The 15,122-nt window shown below is 31.8% G+C and overlaps 1 protein-coding gene across 1 annotated transcript in view; it reads left to right on the top strand.

Moving 5' to 3' along the window:
* Positions 1-3,183: 3,183 nt before the first annotated feature.
* The window catches only part of gsc (goosecoid), a 15,484-nt gene continuing 3,545 nt past the window's right edge, over positions 3,184-15,122 (top strand). The window contains exons 1-2 of the mRNA XM_061968018.1: positions 3,184-3,732; positions 6,141-6,394. Coding sequence (XP_061824002.1) covers positions 3,411-3,732; positions 6,141-6,394 — 576 coding nt within the window. The 5' untranslated portion in view covers positions 3,184-3,410. The remainder of the gene's footprint in view (positions 3,733-6,140; positions 6,395-15,122) is intronic.

Here is a 15,122-nt window from a genome sequence, read left to right as displayed (position 1 = left end):
AACGTTTTATTGTGACTTTGTCACCAGCAACTGGTACAGTCAAGAAATGCAGTTTATGTTCCTAAACAGTATCCAAAATGGGTAGCATTTTAAAGGTATTTGGAATGGCCACCTCACTCGCTCTCTCTTTACTCTGTTTACATGTAGTCTCCTAAGGCAGTGGTTCTCAAATCGGGGTACGCGCATCCCTGGGGGTACTTGAAGGTATGCCAAGGGGTACGTTAGATTTTTTTTAAATATTCTAAAAATAGCAACTATTCAAAAATCCTTTATAAATATATTTATTGAATAATACTTCGACAAAATATGAATGTAAGTTCATAAACTGAACATCAAATCAAGTAAGCTATTCTATTCATTACCACAAAGCCAGAGTTTCCCCCATGCCATGATGGTTTGACCCTACCTGGCGGTGCCACACAGCACCAACTGTCAATCAACTATCCATGTAGAAAACAATGGAGGCTTGGTTAAAACGTAGCAGTAATGCAGCTGAGACATGTGGACATGTTCCATAAATATTGATGTTAAAGATTTATTTTTTTGTGAAGAAATATTGAGAATGAAGTTCATGAATCCAGATGGATCTCTATTACAATCCCCAAAGAGGGCACTTTAAGTTGATTACTTCTATGTGTAGAAATCTTTATTTATTATTGTTATACAATTTAATAAATCAGAAACTGATGACATAGTGCTGTATTTTACTTCTTTATCTCTTTTTTTTCAATCAAAAATGCTTTGCTCTGATTAGGGGGTACTTGAATTAAAAAAATGTTCACAGGGGGTACATCACTGAAAAAAGGTTGAGAACCACTGCCTTAGGACAGTGGTTCTCAACCTTTTTTCAGTGCTGTGAACATTTTTTTTAATTCAAGTACCCCCTAATCAGAGCAAAGCATTTTTGATTGAAAAAAAAGAGATAAAGAAGTAAAATACAGCACTATGTCATCAGTTTCTGATTTATTAAATTGTATAACAGTGCAAAATATTGCTCATTTGTAGTGGTCTTTTTTGAACTATTTGGAAAAAAATATATAAAAACAACTAAAAACTTGTTGAAAAATAAACAAGTGATTCAATTATAAATAAATATTTCTACACATAGAAGTAATCATCAATTTAAAGTGCCCTCTTTGCGGATTGTAGTAGAGATCCTTCAGGATTCATGAACTTCATCCTAAACATGTATTTTGTTGAAGTATTATTCAATAAATATATTTCTAAAGGATTTTTTAAGTGTTGCTATTTTTCGAATATTTAAAAAAAATCTCACTTACCCCTTGGCATACCTTCAAGTACCCCCCACTGGTCTAACATACGCAAATACATTGCTGCAAGTCGTAGCACATATGTTGCAAGTTATCATCTTTTTGAGATGACTATGACATTATGATCACTATGACAAATATGAAGAAAACTTAGCTCGCTAGCATGCGGCGGTACATGTGGTCAACGATAGTGTCTGTGATGCTGACTGTGACGCTATGTCATTTCGGACTTTATAAATATATATATATAAAGCAATTCAAACAGAAAATGACACATCAAGGTACAAGTGACTCTTACCTTGTTATCAAAAACACACCATGCAGTAGGATTGATTTAGCTGCGGCGGCCAGGTGAAATGAAGCTCGGTTGGACGAATTGTGGGCGGACCCAAGAAACAAGTCTGAAAAATACTGAATTATACTGTAGTTTTACAGTAACTTACTGCTGGTCGATATTTTTTGTAAAATGCAACAAAATTTACAGTACTTAACTGCATTTAAGAAGAACAGTATATAACTGTATTTTTTTGTTGTATTTTTACGGTAATTTTTTACAGTGTAGCCTATAAATGACATATATGATCAACTATATCTTTATTAAATGGTAAAAGTAAAATAAAGTAAAACATGACATTGTGTATACGTGTGTATTCGTGTGTGTGTGTGTGTGTGTGCATTGTTTGCCATATATAAATTATATAAAATATGAAATATTTACTTATCTTTATTAAATGGTAAAAGTAAAATAAAGTAAAACATGACATTGTGTATATGTGTGTGTATACGTGTGTGTGCGTGTGTGTGTGTTGTGTTGTGCATTGTTTGCTATGTATAAATGATATAAAATATGAAATATTTACTTATCTTTATTAAATGGTAAAAGTAAAATAAAATAAAACATGACATTGTGTATATGCGCATGTGCGTGTGTGTGTGTGTGTGTGTTGTGCATTGTGTGCTATATATAAATGATAATATTTACTTATCTTTATTAAATGGTAAAAATAAAATAAAGTAAAACACAGGTATATGTGTGTGTGTGTGTGGGTGTGTGTGTGTGTGTGTGTGTGTGTGTGTTGTGCATTGTTTGCTATGTATAAATGATATATAATATGAAATATTTACTTATCTTTATTAAATGGTAAATGTAAAATAAAGTAAAACATGACATTGTGTATACAAGTGTGTGTGTGTGTGTGTGTGTGTTGTGCATTATGTGCTATATATAAATGATATAAAATATTAAATATTTACTTATCTTTATTAAATGGCAAAAATAAAATAAAGTAAAACATGTGTATAGGTGTGTGTGTGTGTGTGTGTGTGTGTGTGTGTGTGTTGTTTGCTATGTATAAATGATATAAAATATGAAATATTTACTTATCTTTATTAATGGTAAAAGTATAAAAGTAAAACACGTGTATACACGTGTGTGTGTGTGTTTGTTGTGCATTATGTGCTATATATAAATGATATAAAATATTAAATATTTACTTATCTTTATTAATGGTAAAAGTATAAAAGTAAAACACGTGTATACACGTGTGTGTGTGTGTGTGTGTGTGTGTGTGTGTGTGTGTGTGTGTGTTGTGCATTGTTTGCTATGTATAAATGATATAAAATATGAAATATTTACTTATCTTTATTAATGGTAAAAGTATAAAAGTAAAACACGTGTATACACGTGTGTGTGTGTGTGTGTGTGTGTGTGTGTGTGTGTGTGTGTGTGTGTGTATGTGTTGTTTGCTATATATAAATGATATAAATGATATGAAATATTTACAGTTGAGATAACAGATAAAGTTAGGTGTGGCTGACAGACTGCAAACCCTGTGGATTATCTTAATTGACTTAATTGCGAATACACACACACACACACACACACGCACACACACACACACACACATGTGCCAGACAAACAGCAGCGCCGCTCCTCGTGACGTCATCAGACTATAAAAGCCGCCCTGCTCCGGGCTGGTCCACTTGAGTCCACATCGAAGACCAAGTAGCGTGAAGTCACCATGACGACCTTGTAGTTCTTCTCACTTTCTGTTCGGCTTTTGAATTATTGTTTTTTTTTTACTCCTTGACGTCACACACCCCTTTTTTTGTTGTTGTTTTTGTTGCCGGTAAATCGTGATGCCCGCCGGGATGTTCAGCATCGACAGAATCTTGTCCGGACGGCCGAGCAGCTGCAAGGAGCCGCTGCTGTTGCACCGGAGCGGCCCGGTGGTGCTGCCCGCTAACGACGCCGTCTACGCCGCCGACTACAACGGACTGTACGCGGCCACCTGCGGAGGGCCCTCCCTGGCGGGAGTCCCGTCCATGAGCGGGAGCAGGCTGGGTTACAACGGCTTTTACTACGGACACATGCACGTCCAGGGCGCCGCCGGACTGCCGGCTTGCTGCGGCGCCGTGCACGGCCTGGGCCCGCAGCAGTGCCCGTGCATGCCGCCCGCAGGTAACACCTCTTCTTATTCTTCACACCTTTACACTTTCACTTTCACATGCAAATTATTCCGAGCACGATGTTGATTGATTGATTAATTGATTGACACATTCACAAAATGTTCACTTTTTTTTTTTTTTTTTTTTTAGAATTCCACATTTTCCTCACCAGTTTATAAGAAATAAATGAACGCAACATTATCACTGATTAGAAGCAAACATGAAAACTTTTGTGCTCGTCGCAAAATTCCAAGCTCTTTTCGACAAATGTCACATTCCACAAGCACAATAATTCATCTTGCATTCCACATTTCTCAATCATTTCAAAACTTATTTGAAACATCCCCCAAATTCTGTTATTGCCTGTTCTCACTTTCCTGTACACTATTTGCACTTACACACAAACGATCGTCTCACTACGTTTTATTTTGATAGCCAATAAAATATATGGTATCCAGGGTGTTTTGGATTGGTCCGCACATTTCAAAATAAAACATACTTAAAACTACTTCATAAAAACATTTGAAATCCCAACTGTACTAAATAACGTTTTAAAATCCAACCAACAAAAACAATTCAAAATTACAATTATAGTGAATAAAACATTTGAAATTAGAAATATACTAAATAAAATATTTCATAATACCACTACTATACTAACTATAACATTTCAAAATACAACTAATAAATACAAATATACTAAATGAAAACATTTCTAAATTAAAACGTTTCAAAATATAAATGACTTAAATGAAAACATTTCAAAATACAAGCATTCTAAATGAAAACATTTCAAAACACAACTATACTAAATTAAAACTTGCTTAAAACTACTTCATAAAAACATTTGAAATCACAACTATACTATAACGTTTCAAAATCCAACTAACAAAAACATTTAAAAATTACAACTATAGTGAGTAAAACATTTGACATTACAAATATACTAAATAAAATATTTCATAATACAACTGATAAATAAAAGTATTTCAAAATACAACTATACTAAATGAAAATATTTCAAAATACGACTATACTAAATAAAAACGTTTAAAATACAATTATACTAAATAAAAACAAAAACATTTCAAAATACAACTATGCTAAATGACAACATTTCAAAATACAACTATACTAATAAAAACATTTAAAAATACAAATATACTAAAAACATTTAAAAATACAACTATTCTAAATTTAAAAAATTCATAATACAACTAAAAACAATTCCAGTTACTATACTAAATACAAATATTTACATGTATACCAAATATAACATTAACAACTACAATTATACCAACTAAAACATTTAATTACAACTATACCTAATAATAAAAACCTTTCAAAATACAGCTATATTGAATAAAAACACTTCAAAATTAAACTTATACTAAATAAAAATATTTAAAATTACAACTATACTAAATAAAACAATTTAAATTACAACTATTCTATATAAAAAATATTTTATAAGACAACTAAAAATATTCCCAAATACAACTACCGGTATACTAAATATAAATATTTCCAAATACAGCTGTACTAAATAACAATTAAAATATTTATACTGAATAAAAACATGTTAAAATACAACTATAGTCAACAAAAATATTTGAGAATACAACTATACTTAATAAAATCAAACTCCTAAATAAAAAAATAAAAACATTTCCAAAAACTACTATACGAAATAAAATATTTCCAACTGTATTATGAATAAATATATTTCAAAATACAACTACTCAATAAAAACATTTCAAAATACAAAGACTATTAACAGCAAAAGTGGGGGGAAAGGCACAAAAATGCACCCAAAAAAAAGGATACTGGACTATATTAATACTAATTGTATTATTAACAGTAAAACACTAAAATAATAAAAACATTTTGTGCCACTTTGTAATAATTTCAGATAAGTGTAATATTTTCAGCTGGTTCTAAAAAAATATTTTTACACTGTTGTGGTACAAAAACTAAACATAAAACACCAAAAAAGAAAGTATATGATAATACAAAGAAAAACATGAAAGTTATTCGATTGATATAAAAAAAACATTTTAATACATTATAGGTGTTTCTTAAATAAGGAAAACGTCAAGTCAAAATGGCTCTTGTGCGTATTTGAATTATTTGTTGCGTAGAAATACACATCTTTATTATCATGAAATATTTCCAAGACAAACTTTTTAACGAAAAAAAACACATCATCCTGAAATTTAAAAATTAAATTATCTGTTATTATTTTCCAGTGATCTTCCAGACTTATTGATACTAAAATAATTCATATTGCTTTGCAGAACGAAACGAAATATTTGTTTATAAACCCAAATAAATGTTTGGTTTGATCTGAAGGCCGCTAAGTGACTGTTTAGCCTAATACTACTACTACTAATAATAATGTGTACATACCTCATTACGCAGGCTACGAAGGTTCGGTGCTGGTGTCTCCGGTACCGCAGCAGCTGATGTCCTACGTCAACATGAGCAGTTTGTCCCGCAGCGAACTGCAGCTTCTCAACCAGCTGCACTGTCGCAGGAAGCGGCGACACAGGACCATCTTCACCGACGAGCAGCTGGAGGCCCTGGAGGGGCTCTTCCAGGAGACCAAGTACCCGGATGTCGGAACCCGCGAGCAGCTCGCCCGCAAGGTGCACCTCCGGGAGGAGAAGGTCGAGGTCAGAATAAACCCCCACAATTATTATATTTCATATATCTCAAAACAATTGTAAAAAATAATCAATATTTCGATGTTTCATTTTTAAAAAAATACAGAGTCGTACACATTTATTTATTTAATTTAGTAAATTTAACAAATAAATAATACGTTCAATTAGAATTTTTTAAATGTGAAATAAATAATAAAAGTATTTGACATACAAATAAATCCAAATCAATCGATAAAATAAAAATGAAAACATTTTTTTAAAATTAAATCGTGTGTACTTAATGATTTTATACGTAGGTGATTAGACGTCCCGAGAAAGTGAACGTTCGCACGTTTTAGATTATATTTCCTCAAATTGAATTGTTAAATGAATTAAATAGTGAATAATAATAATACGTGTACATGAAATCAAATGTACATCTTTAAAGTGTTAAATAAAACATTTGCTATAGGTCAGGGGTCGACAACCCAAAAGGTTGAAAGAGCCAAATTCGACCAAAAATACCAGAAATTAAAAGCCTTATATAAGTCTTATAATGAAAGCAACACATTGTATAAGTGTTTATCCATCCATCCATTTTCTACCGATTGCCCCTTTTTCGGGTTGAGGGGGTGTTGCAGCCTATCTCAGTTTATATTAGCTATTAACTATCAAAATGACTGTTTCGCAGGCTGACATGTTGATAGAAATGTTGAAATTTAATATTTATTCTACCAATTTTTGTAACATTGGAAAACATTAGTAAAACGGAGATAACTCCTAGAAATTACTGGCTTAGATGTGTGTGTCCAAGTTTAAGGAAACGGCAGGCTGTCTTCTTCTAATGGATTTATTACAATCTTTGCAAGCTAGGTAACGTTTGCTGTGGTCTGGAACAACATGGCACACTAACAACTATCAGACATGTAGCCATTATTACATACAGATGTGTCATGAGACATGCAAATATAAACTAAATACACCGAGGACATAAGTAAAGGAGATTAAATTAACCAAATATAGCGACAAACGAGACATAATGATGCAATATGTACATACAGCTAGCCTAAATAGCATGTTAGCATCGATTAGCATGCAGTCACGCAGTGACCAAATATGCCTGATTAGCACTCCACACAAGTCAATAACATCAACAAAGCTCACCTTTGTGCATTCACGCATTGCATTCATGGACAAAATGTGACAAAGAAGGAGTGGCATAAAACACGTCTTACTGTGTCAGCGTCGAGAAAGTTAAACATATAAACAAACTGCAGTGCGTTCAAGGACCGCCGAAATTAGTAGGACAAAACGGCGCTCGCCAAATCCTCTCATCAGTGAAGCATGTATGTTTAATATAAACATTGGGATTTCTAACAATTAGGAAGGTTTGTGTCATGTTTGCTCTCTAACTGAAACAATATACAAAAAACAGATTTTTTTCCCACCATCTTTTCCATTTTCATACATTTTTGAAAAAGCTCCAGGGAGCCACCAGGGCGGCGCTAAAGAGCCGCGGGTTGCCGACCCCCGCTATAGGTTACGGTAATCGATTAGAGCCCTGAGAAAGTGAACGTTCACACTTTTTAGATTATATTTCCTCAAAAATTGAATTGTTAAATGAATTAAATGGTGATTAATAATAGGTGGACATGAAATCAAATGTACATATTTTTAAAGTGTTAAATGAAACATTTGCCATAGTAATCACGTGACCTTGAGGTACATCCGGGAACTTCTGGCTTTCAGGCGATCCATTAGGCTACTGTTTGTTTACCTTAATCCGTGCAGTTTTAATCTTATTTTGAAAGGTTTAGAGGCAAATATAAAAGCGATCATGATATTTTTTTAAATTTTTTAATAGGATGGAGTGGATTTTTACACTCTTAAGAAATATTTATTTTTTTAAAGATTAAATAAACATGACACAAAAAAACATTCAATGGACGTATCATGAGAGAGTAAATGTTTACACATTTTATATTATATTTCCCCCAAATTAAATCGTGTGTACTTAATGATTTTATACATAGGTGACGTACAAATATATTTCAATTAATCGTTTAAACATCCAGAGAAAGTGAACGTTAACACCTTTCAGATTATATTTCCTCAAAATTGAATTAAATTGTGATACATAATAGGTGTAAATGAAATCAAATGTACATATTTAAAGTGTACCCTGTTAAATAAAACATTTGCAATAGATTAATCGATTAGACGTCCTGAGAAAGTGAACGTTCACACTTTTAGATTATATTTCCTCAAAAATTGAATTGTCAAATGAATTAAATAGTGATTAATAATAGGTGTACATGAAATCAAATGTACATATTTAAAGTGTTAAATCAAACATTTGCTATAGGTGGGTTGCAATCACGTGACGTAGAGGATCACATCCGGGAACTTCTGGATTTCAGGCGATCCATTACCATTAGTCTGCTGTTTGTTTACCTGAATCCGTGCAGATTTAATCTTATTTTGAAAGGTGTAGAGGCAAATATAAAAATGATCATGAATTTTATTTAATTTTTTTTAGTAGGATGGAGTGGATTTTTACACTATTAAAACATTTTTATTTTTTTAAAGATTTAATAAAAATAACACAAAAAACATTCAATGGACGTATCATGAGTGAGTAAATGTTTACACTTTTTATATTATATTTCCCCCAAATTAAATCGTGTGTACTTAATGATTTTATACAATGGTGACGTACAAATATATTTGAATTAATCGATTAGACATCCTGAGAAAGTGAACATTAACACTTTTTAGATTATATTTCCTCAAAATTGAATGACATTGTGATACTTAATAGGTGTAAATGAAAATAAATGTACATATTTAAAGTGTACCCTGTTAAATAAAACATTTGTTATAGGTTAATCGATTAGACGTCCTGAGAAAGTGAACATTCACACTTTTTAGATTATATTTCCTCAAAAATGTAATTGTTAAATGAATTAAATAGTGATTAATAATAGGTGTACATGAAATCAAATGTACATATTTAAAGTGTTAAATAGAACATTTGCTAAAGGTGGGTTGCAATCACGTGACCTAGAGGGATCACATCCGGGAACTTCTGGATTTTAGGCGATCCATTAGTCTGCTGTTTGTTTACCTTAATCCGTGCAGATTTAATCTTATTTTGAAAGGTTTAGAGGCAAATATAAAAGCGATCATGAATTTTATTTTTATCTTTTTAATAAGATGGAGTGGATTTTTACACTCTTAAGAAATTTTTATTTTTTAAAGATTTAATAAAAATAACACAAAAAAAAAACATTCAATGGATTTATCATTAGAGAGTACATGTTGACACTTTTTAGATTATATTTCCCCCAAAACAAATCGTGTGGAGTTAATGATTTTATACACAGGTGAAGTACAAATATATTTCAATTAATCGATTAGACATCCCGAGAAAGTGAACGTTAACACTTTTTAGATTATATTTCCTCAAAATTGAATGACATTGTGTTACATAATAGGTGTAAATGAAATCAAATGTACATATTTAAAGTGTTAAATAAATAATTTTCTATAGGTGGGTTGCAATCACGTGGCCCAGAGGCACTTCCGGGTTTCAAGCGACTGTTTGTTTACTTGAATCCGTGCAGATTTAGTCTTATTTTGAAAGGTTTAGAGGTAAATATAAAAGCGATCATGATTTTTTTTTTTTTTTTTTTTAAATAGGATGGGGTGGATTTTTACACTCTTAAGAAATATATATATTTTTTTAAAGATTAAATAAACATGACAAAAACAACATTCCATGGACGTATCATGAGAGAGTAAATGTTTACACCTTTTTAATTATATTTCCCCCAAATTAAATGAAAATGTGATTAATATAGGTGTTACTGAAATCAAATGTACATATTTAAAGTGTTAAATAAAACATTTGCTATAGGTGGGTTGCAATCACGTGACCGAGAGGCACTTCTGGGTTTCAAGAGATGGTCTAAGCCAGCGGTCCCCAACCAACGGTCCGGGGACCGGTACCGGTCCGTGACGCCTTTGCTACCGGGTCGCAGAGAAACATTAAATCATTTATAAAAGACTGCATTTTCTCCAATTTAACTTTGGCCTGTCCCACTAGACCAGGGGTGTCAAACTTGTTTTCATTGAGGGCCACACCGCAGTCCTGGCTGCCATGAGAGGGCCGCTTCTAACAGTAAATAATAAATGAATTTGCCTATGAATTTAAATATTTTTTTAAACATTTCTTATGTAAAGAGTAAAAAAAATCTGCAGATTTTACCACTGTTTTTTACAGGAAAAAAGTTGCCAGACTTTTACTGTAAAATATATACTATGTTTTTTTAATGATTATTATTTTTACAACATTATTGTAAATAGAAATACAATACCGCTGTTTAATTTTATTTTGGCAACTCAGCTGCCAGTTTTTTACCATAATAAAATGTGGTACCATAAAACCATCAACCATGGATTTTACAGTAAAAGAAAAAAACTGACAGCTCAGTCGACAGAATTTTAATGTAAAAAAAACAAACATTGGTGGTTCTTTTTTCAATTTACAGCAATATGTTGTAAAAAAAAAAAAAAAAAAAAAAACTCCCTAAATTTTATAGTAAAATCTATTGGTCATTTTTATAGTGTACACTTTGATGGATAACTTGCTTCAAAATCCTAAGTTAAGCAGATATTTAAGTATTTATTTGGATTTTGACCAACCAAGTGAGATAATAATAATATTTGTTGCAATATTGGACACATTTTTCCCCCCCTGTCAAACTAGAAAAAAAAACCCTAATATCTTTAGCAAGAAAGTAAAGTAAGAAAGTATATAAACATATTATATATATATGTGTATGTATGTATGTATGTATGTATGTATATATATATATATATATGTTTATGTATATATATATATATATATATATATATATATATATGGGAGGGCGTGGCGCAGTGGAAGAGTGGCCGTGCGCAACCCGAGGGTCCCTGGTTCAATCCCCACCTAGTACCAACCTCGTCATGTCCGTTGTGTCCTGAGCAAGACACTTCACCCTTGCTCCTGATGGGTGCTGGTTAGCGCCTTGCATGGCAGCTCCCTCCATCAGTGTGTGAATGGGTAAATGTGGAAGTAGTGTGAGCTTGTTTATAGATGTACAGTAAAACTCCTCATAGGAAGTCGCCATTTGTTATAACTTTGTGACATGATACAATGCACATTAATGAACATCAAATATAAACGTGACAGATTGTAGCCAAAGGCTGATTTCCATCTGCATCTCATTGCAAAGAAACAAGCCCAGGGCTCCCACTAATTCAGCGTTATAGTGAGTTGTATTTTTCATGCACTTAATTTTGCTTTATTTATCTGGCACAAGTGGAAAGCCGGTCCCTGAAAATAATGCCTACATTAAAAAAACAGTCCGTGGCGCAAAAAAGGTTGGGGACCACTGGTCTAAGCCCCATTAGGCTACTGTTTGTTTACCTGAATCCATGCAGATTTAAGCTTAATTTGAAAGGTTTAAAAAGAAAATATAAAAGCGATCATGAACATTTAAAAAAAAAAAATAGGATGGAGTGGATTTTTACACTCTTAAGAAATATATATATATATATATATATATGTATATATATATATATATATATATATATATATATATATATATATATGTTTAAAATATTTAAACCATTTGTCCTCACCAAGAGGTTACTGCTACCTCACTTCACTTGACAGTTGACACTCAAGGTATTTAGAGAAGATTGGAGGCACATCATGTACACTGCAAAAACTGAAATATAAGTAAGATTAAATATCTCAAATAAGGGTGATATTTGCTTATTTTCTGTCTGACAAAACAATTCTTCTCACTAAGCAGATTTTATGTTAGTGTTTTACTTGTTTGAAGGGTTTTGGTCCTAAATGATCTCAGTAAGATATTACAGCTTGTTGCTGAGATTTGATGACCTATATTGAGTAGAACATGCTTGAAACTAGAATATCAAATCTGTGTCATCAACACTCACAAGTATAAAACTACTTTTTTAAAGTAATAATTTCTTATTTCAAGCATGAAAAAAAAAATCATGACTTTGACACAATTGTGTGTCATAATTAAAACAGATGACAGCCAAATGGACTTTGCTGTTTTATTTTCAATGAAACCATAGAAAATATGTACTCATATAGTAGTACAGTTGGCACAGTACAGTAAAATGACAGTTAATATTTAAACATTTAACATTTCAAACTATTTTGAACAGAAATAGTTCATTCACATGAATTCTTCAAATTTACAATTAAACATTTTTTGGCCAGGGACCGGGCTGTATATATGCGCACTAATTGACTGAAAGAGCACACACTTGGCGCGATGATGTCATGTTATCAATGGAAAAATGCATTTTTAGACAATATGATTTGCCTGAGCGGCTAGGAGACCCCGAGAGTAACAAGCGGTTGCCTTTCCATTAAGAACAATAAATTAGTTTTTAGTATAAGTTTGCTGGTTTCAAGAAATGTAATGCCTAGTGCATATCATTATGTCAAGATAATGGCACTAGCCTTTACTTAATTTTGGAATATTTTTCAACATATTGAGCAAAAAGGTCTTTTTTTTCCCCAAGAAAAGTGCACTTGTTATTAGTGAGAATATACTTATTTTAAGGTATTTTCGGGTTCATTGAGGTTAGCTAATTTTACTTGTTTGGGAAAGTCTTGACAAGCCAAATTTTCTTGTTCTATTGGCAGATAATTTTGCTTAGTTCAAATAAAATACCCCTAATTTTTGTAATTTTTTTTCTTGTTTTTGAACACTGACTTTTTGCAGTGTATTTACATCTGAGGGGTCCACAAATTAAGCATTAATCCGTAAAAGAAAAAGTTGGATTTATTGGTGCATCGCTAAGTAACATATTTGATTGACATAACGAGTGCGGTGCTGCTGTGATTGTGACGCTAATAAGAAAAAAGACACGTTTGTTTGCAGTTGATTTCCTGCTACAAATATTAGTCTCATCTACAATTCATGTCTGCAGTTGTTTTTATGCTGTGAAGTTCTTATTTAGTTTCTATATTTAGCTGTTTATGTTCAGCACAAATCTTTGCTAACAATCTCAAGATTCAGTATGTGCTGTTGAGTCTACGAGATTTATTCATCTAGTTTATTTATACTACTAAGAATATTTTCTTGATGCTAACAAATATCACCAAAGACGCTCTAGTGTGGTTACCTGTGTCAAATAAAGCACTCGGCCTTCCAGCTCAACAACTAAGCTTTTAGTTTCTGTTATGAAAATACGGTGTATTGGACCGACAATCACAGTATTTATTACTCGGACTTAACGTGACGTTAGTTTATTTGCACAAGCAGGTCTTCGTAGTTCTATTTAGGCATAGCAACCACAAAAGAACACAAACTGATGCTATCTCTTGTCTTTTTTACGTTCTCTCAAACACTACTAATATTGAGAAGCATATGGGGAATAAACTTGATTGCATCACAGAAAGTTTCTCAAACAAATCAAAAAGTTCAAACAAACATTTTACAAAGTGATCACTGCAGACACGAGCATGGTCCGATTGTATTCCACAAGATGATGAAAGTGATATTTTTAAGAGTCATTTCCTTTGACGCACTTTTGTTTTTTCCTGACTGTATTACCTTTATGAACCACTTCTTTCGGGACTCTTTGAAAGCTTGTCCCTATCTCTCTATTTGAACCACTGGAACACCCAAGAACAGAACAGAAATATGTATTTTTCTGCTCAAACGCGACACTCACTCTTACTTGTTTTAATGCTATGCTCATGCTGCTTGACCTTGTGTGAATTAAACCGCAAAGAAGAAAAACCGATGTGACGTCATATGCAACTCTCCTATAAATATGCATACATACATACATACATACAGATATATACTGTATATATGTATATACACACATATATATATATATGTGTGTATATATGTATATACACAGACATGTATACATACATACATACATACACACATATACACATACATATTTATGTTTATATATGTATATGTATTTATGTATGTTTGTATATGTATATATTTGTATGTATGTATGTGTGTATGTGTATACGTATATGTATGTATATATATATATATATTTATGTTTTTATATGTATATATATCTGTGTGTGTGTGTATATATATATATATATATATATATATATATATATATATATATACATATATATATGTGTATTTATGTATATATATTTATGTTTATATATGTATATATATGTGTGTGTATATATATATATACAGTATACGTATATATACATATATTGTGTATATATATATATATATATATATATATATATATATATATATATATATATATATATATATATATATATATATATATATATATGTGTGTGTGTGTGTGTGTGTGTGTGTGTGTGTGTGTGTGTGTGTGTGTGTGTGTGTGTGTGTGTGTATAAGTGGGTATATGTACATGTGTATACATATATATGTGAATATAAGTGATTAATTTTGTAATCAGATTAATTACACTCCCGAACAGTAATTAATTATGATTAATCACAGGTTATTATTTGCTTGCTTGCTTAATAAAATACCCCAATATTTGAATACAAATGCAATTTGGTCATCAGAATGTCATACAGGAACATTTTTTAAATCTTGTACTGAACTGCAAGTTATTGATTTGCTCAAAACTTAGTGACGGTAAGTACAGTCAGAATGAAGTGCACATTGTGAAAATATTTGCGATAATATAGCAA

This window comes from Nerophis lumbriciformis, linkage group LG08, assembly GCF_033978685.3.
Source record: "Nerophis lumbriciformis linkage group LG08, RoL_Nlum_v2.1, whole genome shotgun sequence".
Lineage (NCBI taxonomy): Eukaryota > Metazoa > Chordata > Actinopteri > Syngnathiformes > Syngnathidae > Nerophis > Nerophis lumbriciformis.
This window is presented reverse-complemented; position numbering and strand designations above follow the sequence as displayed.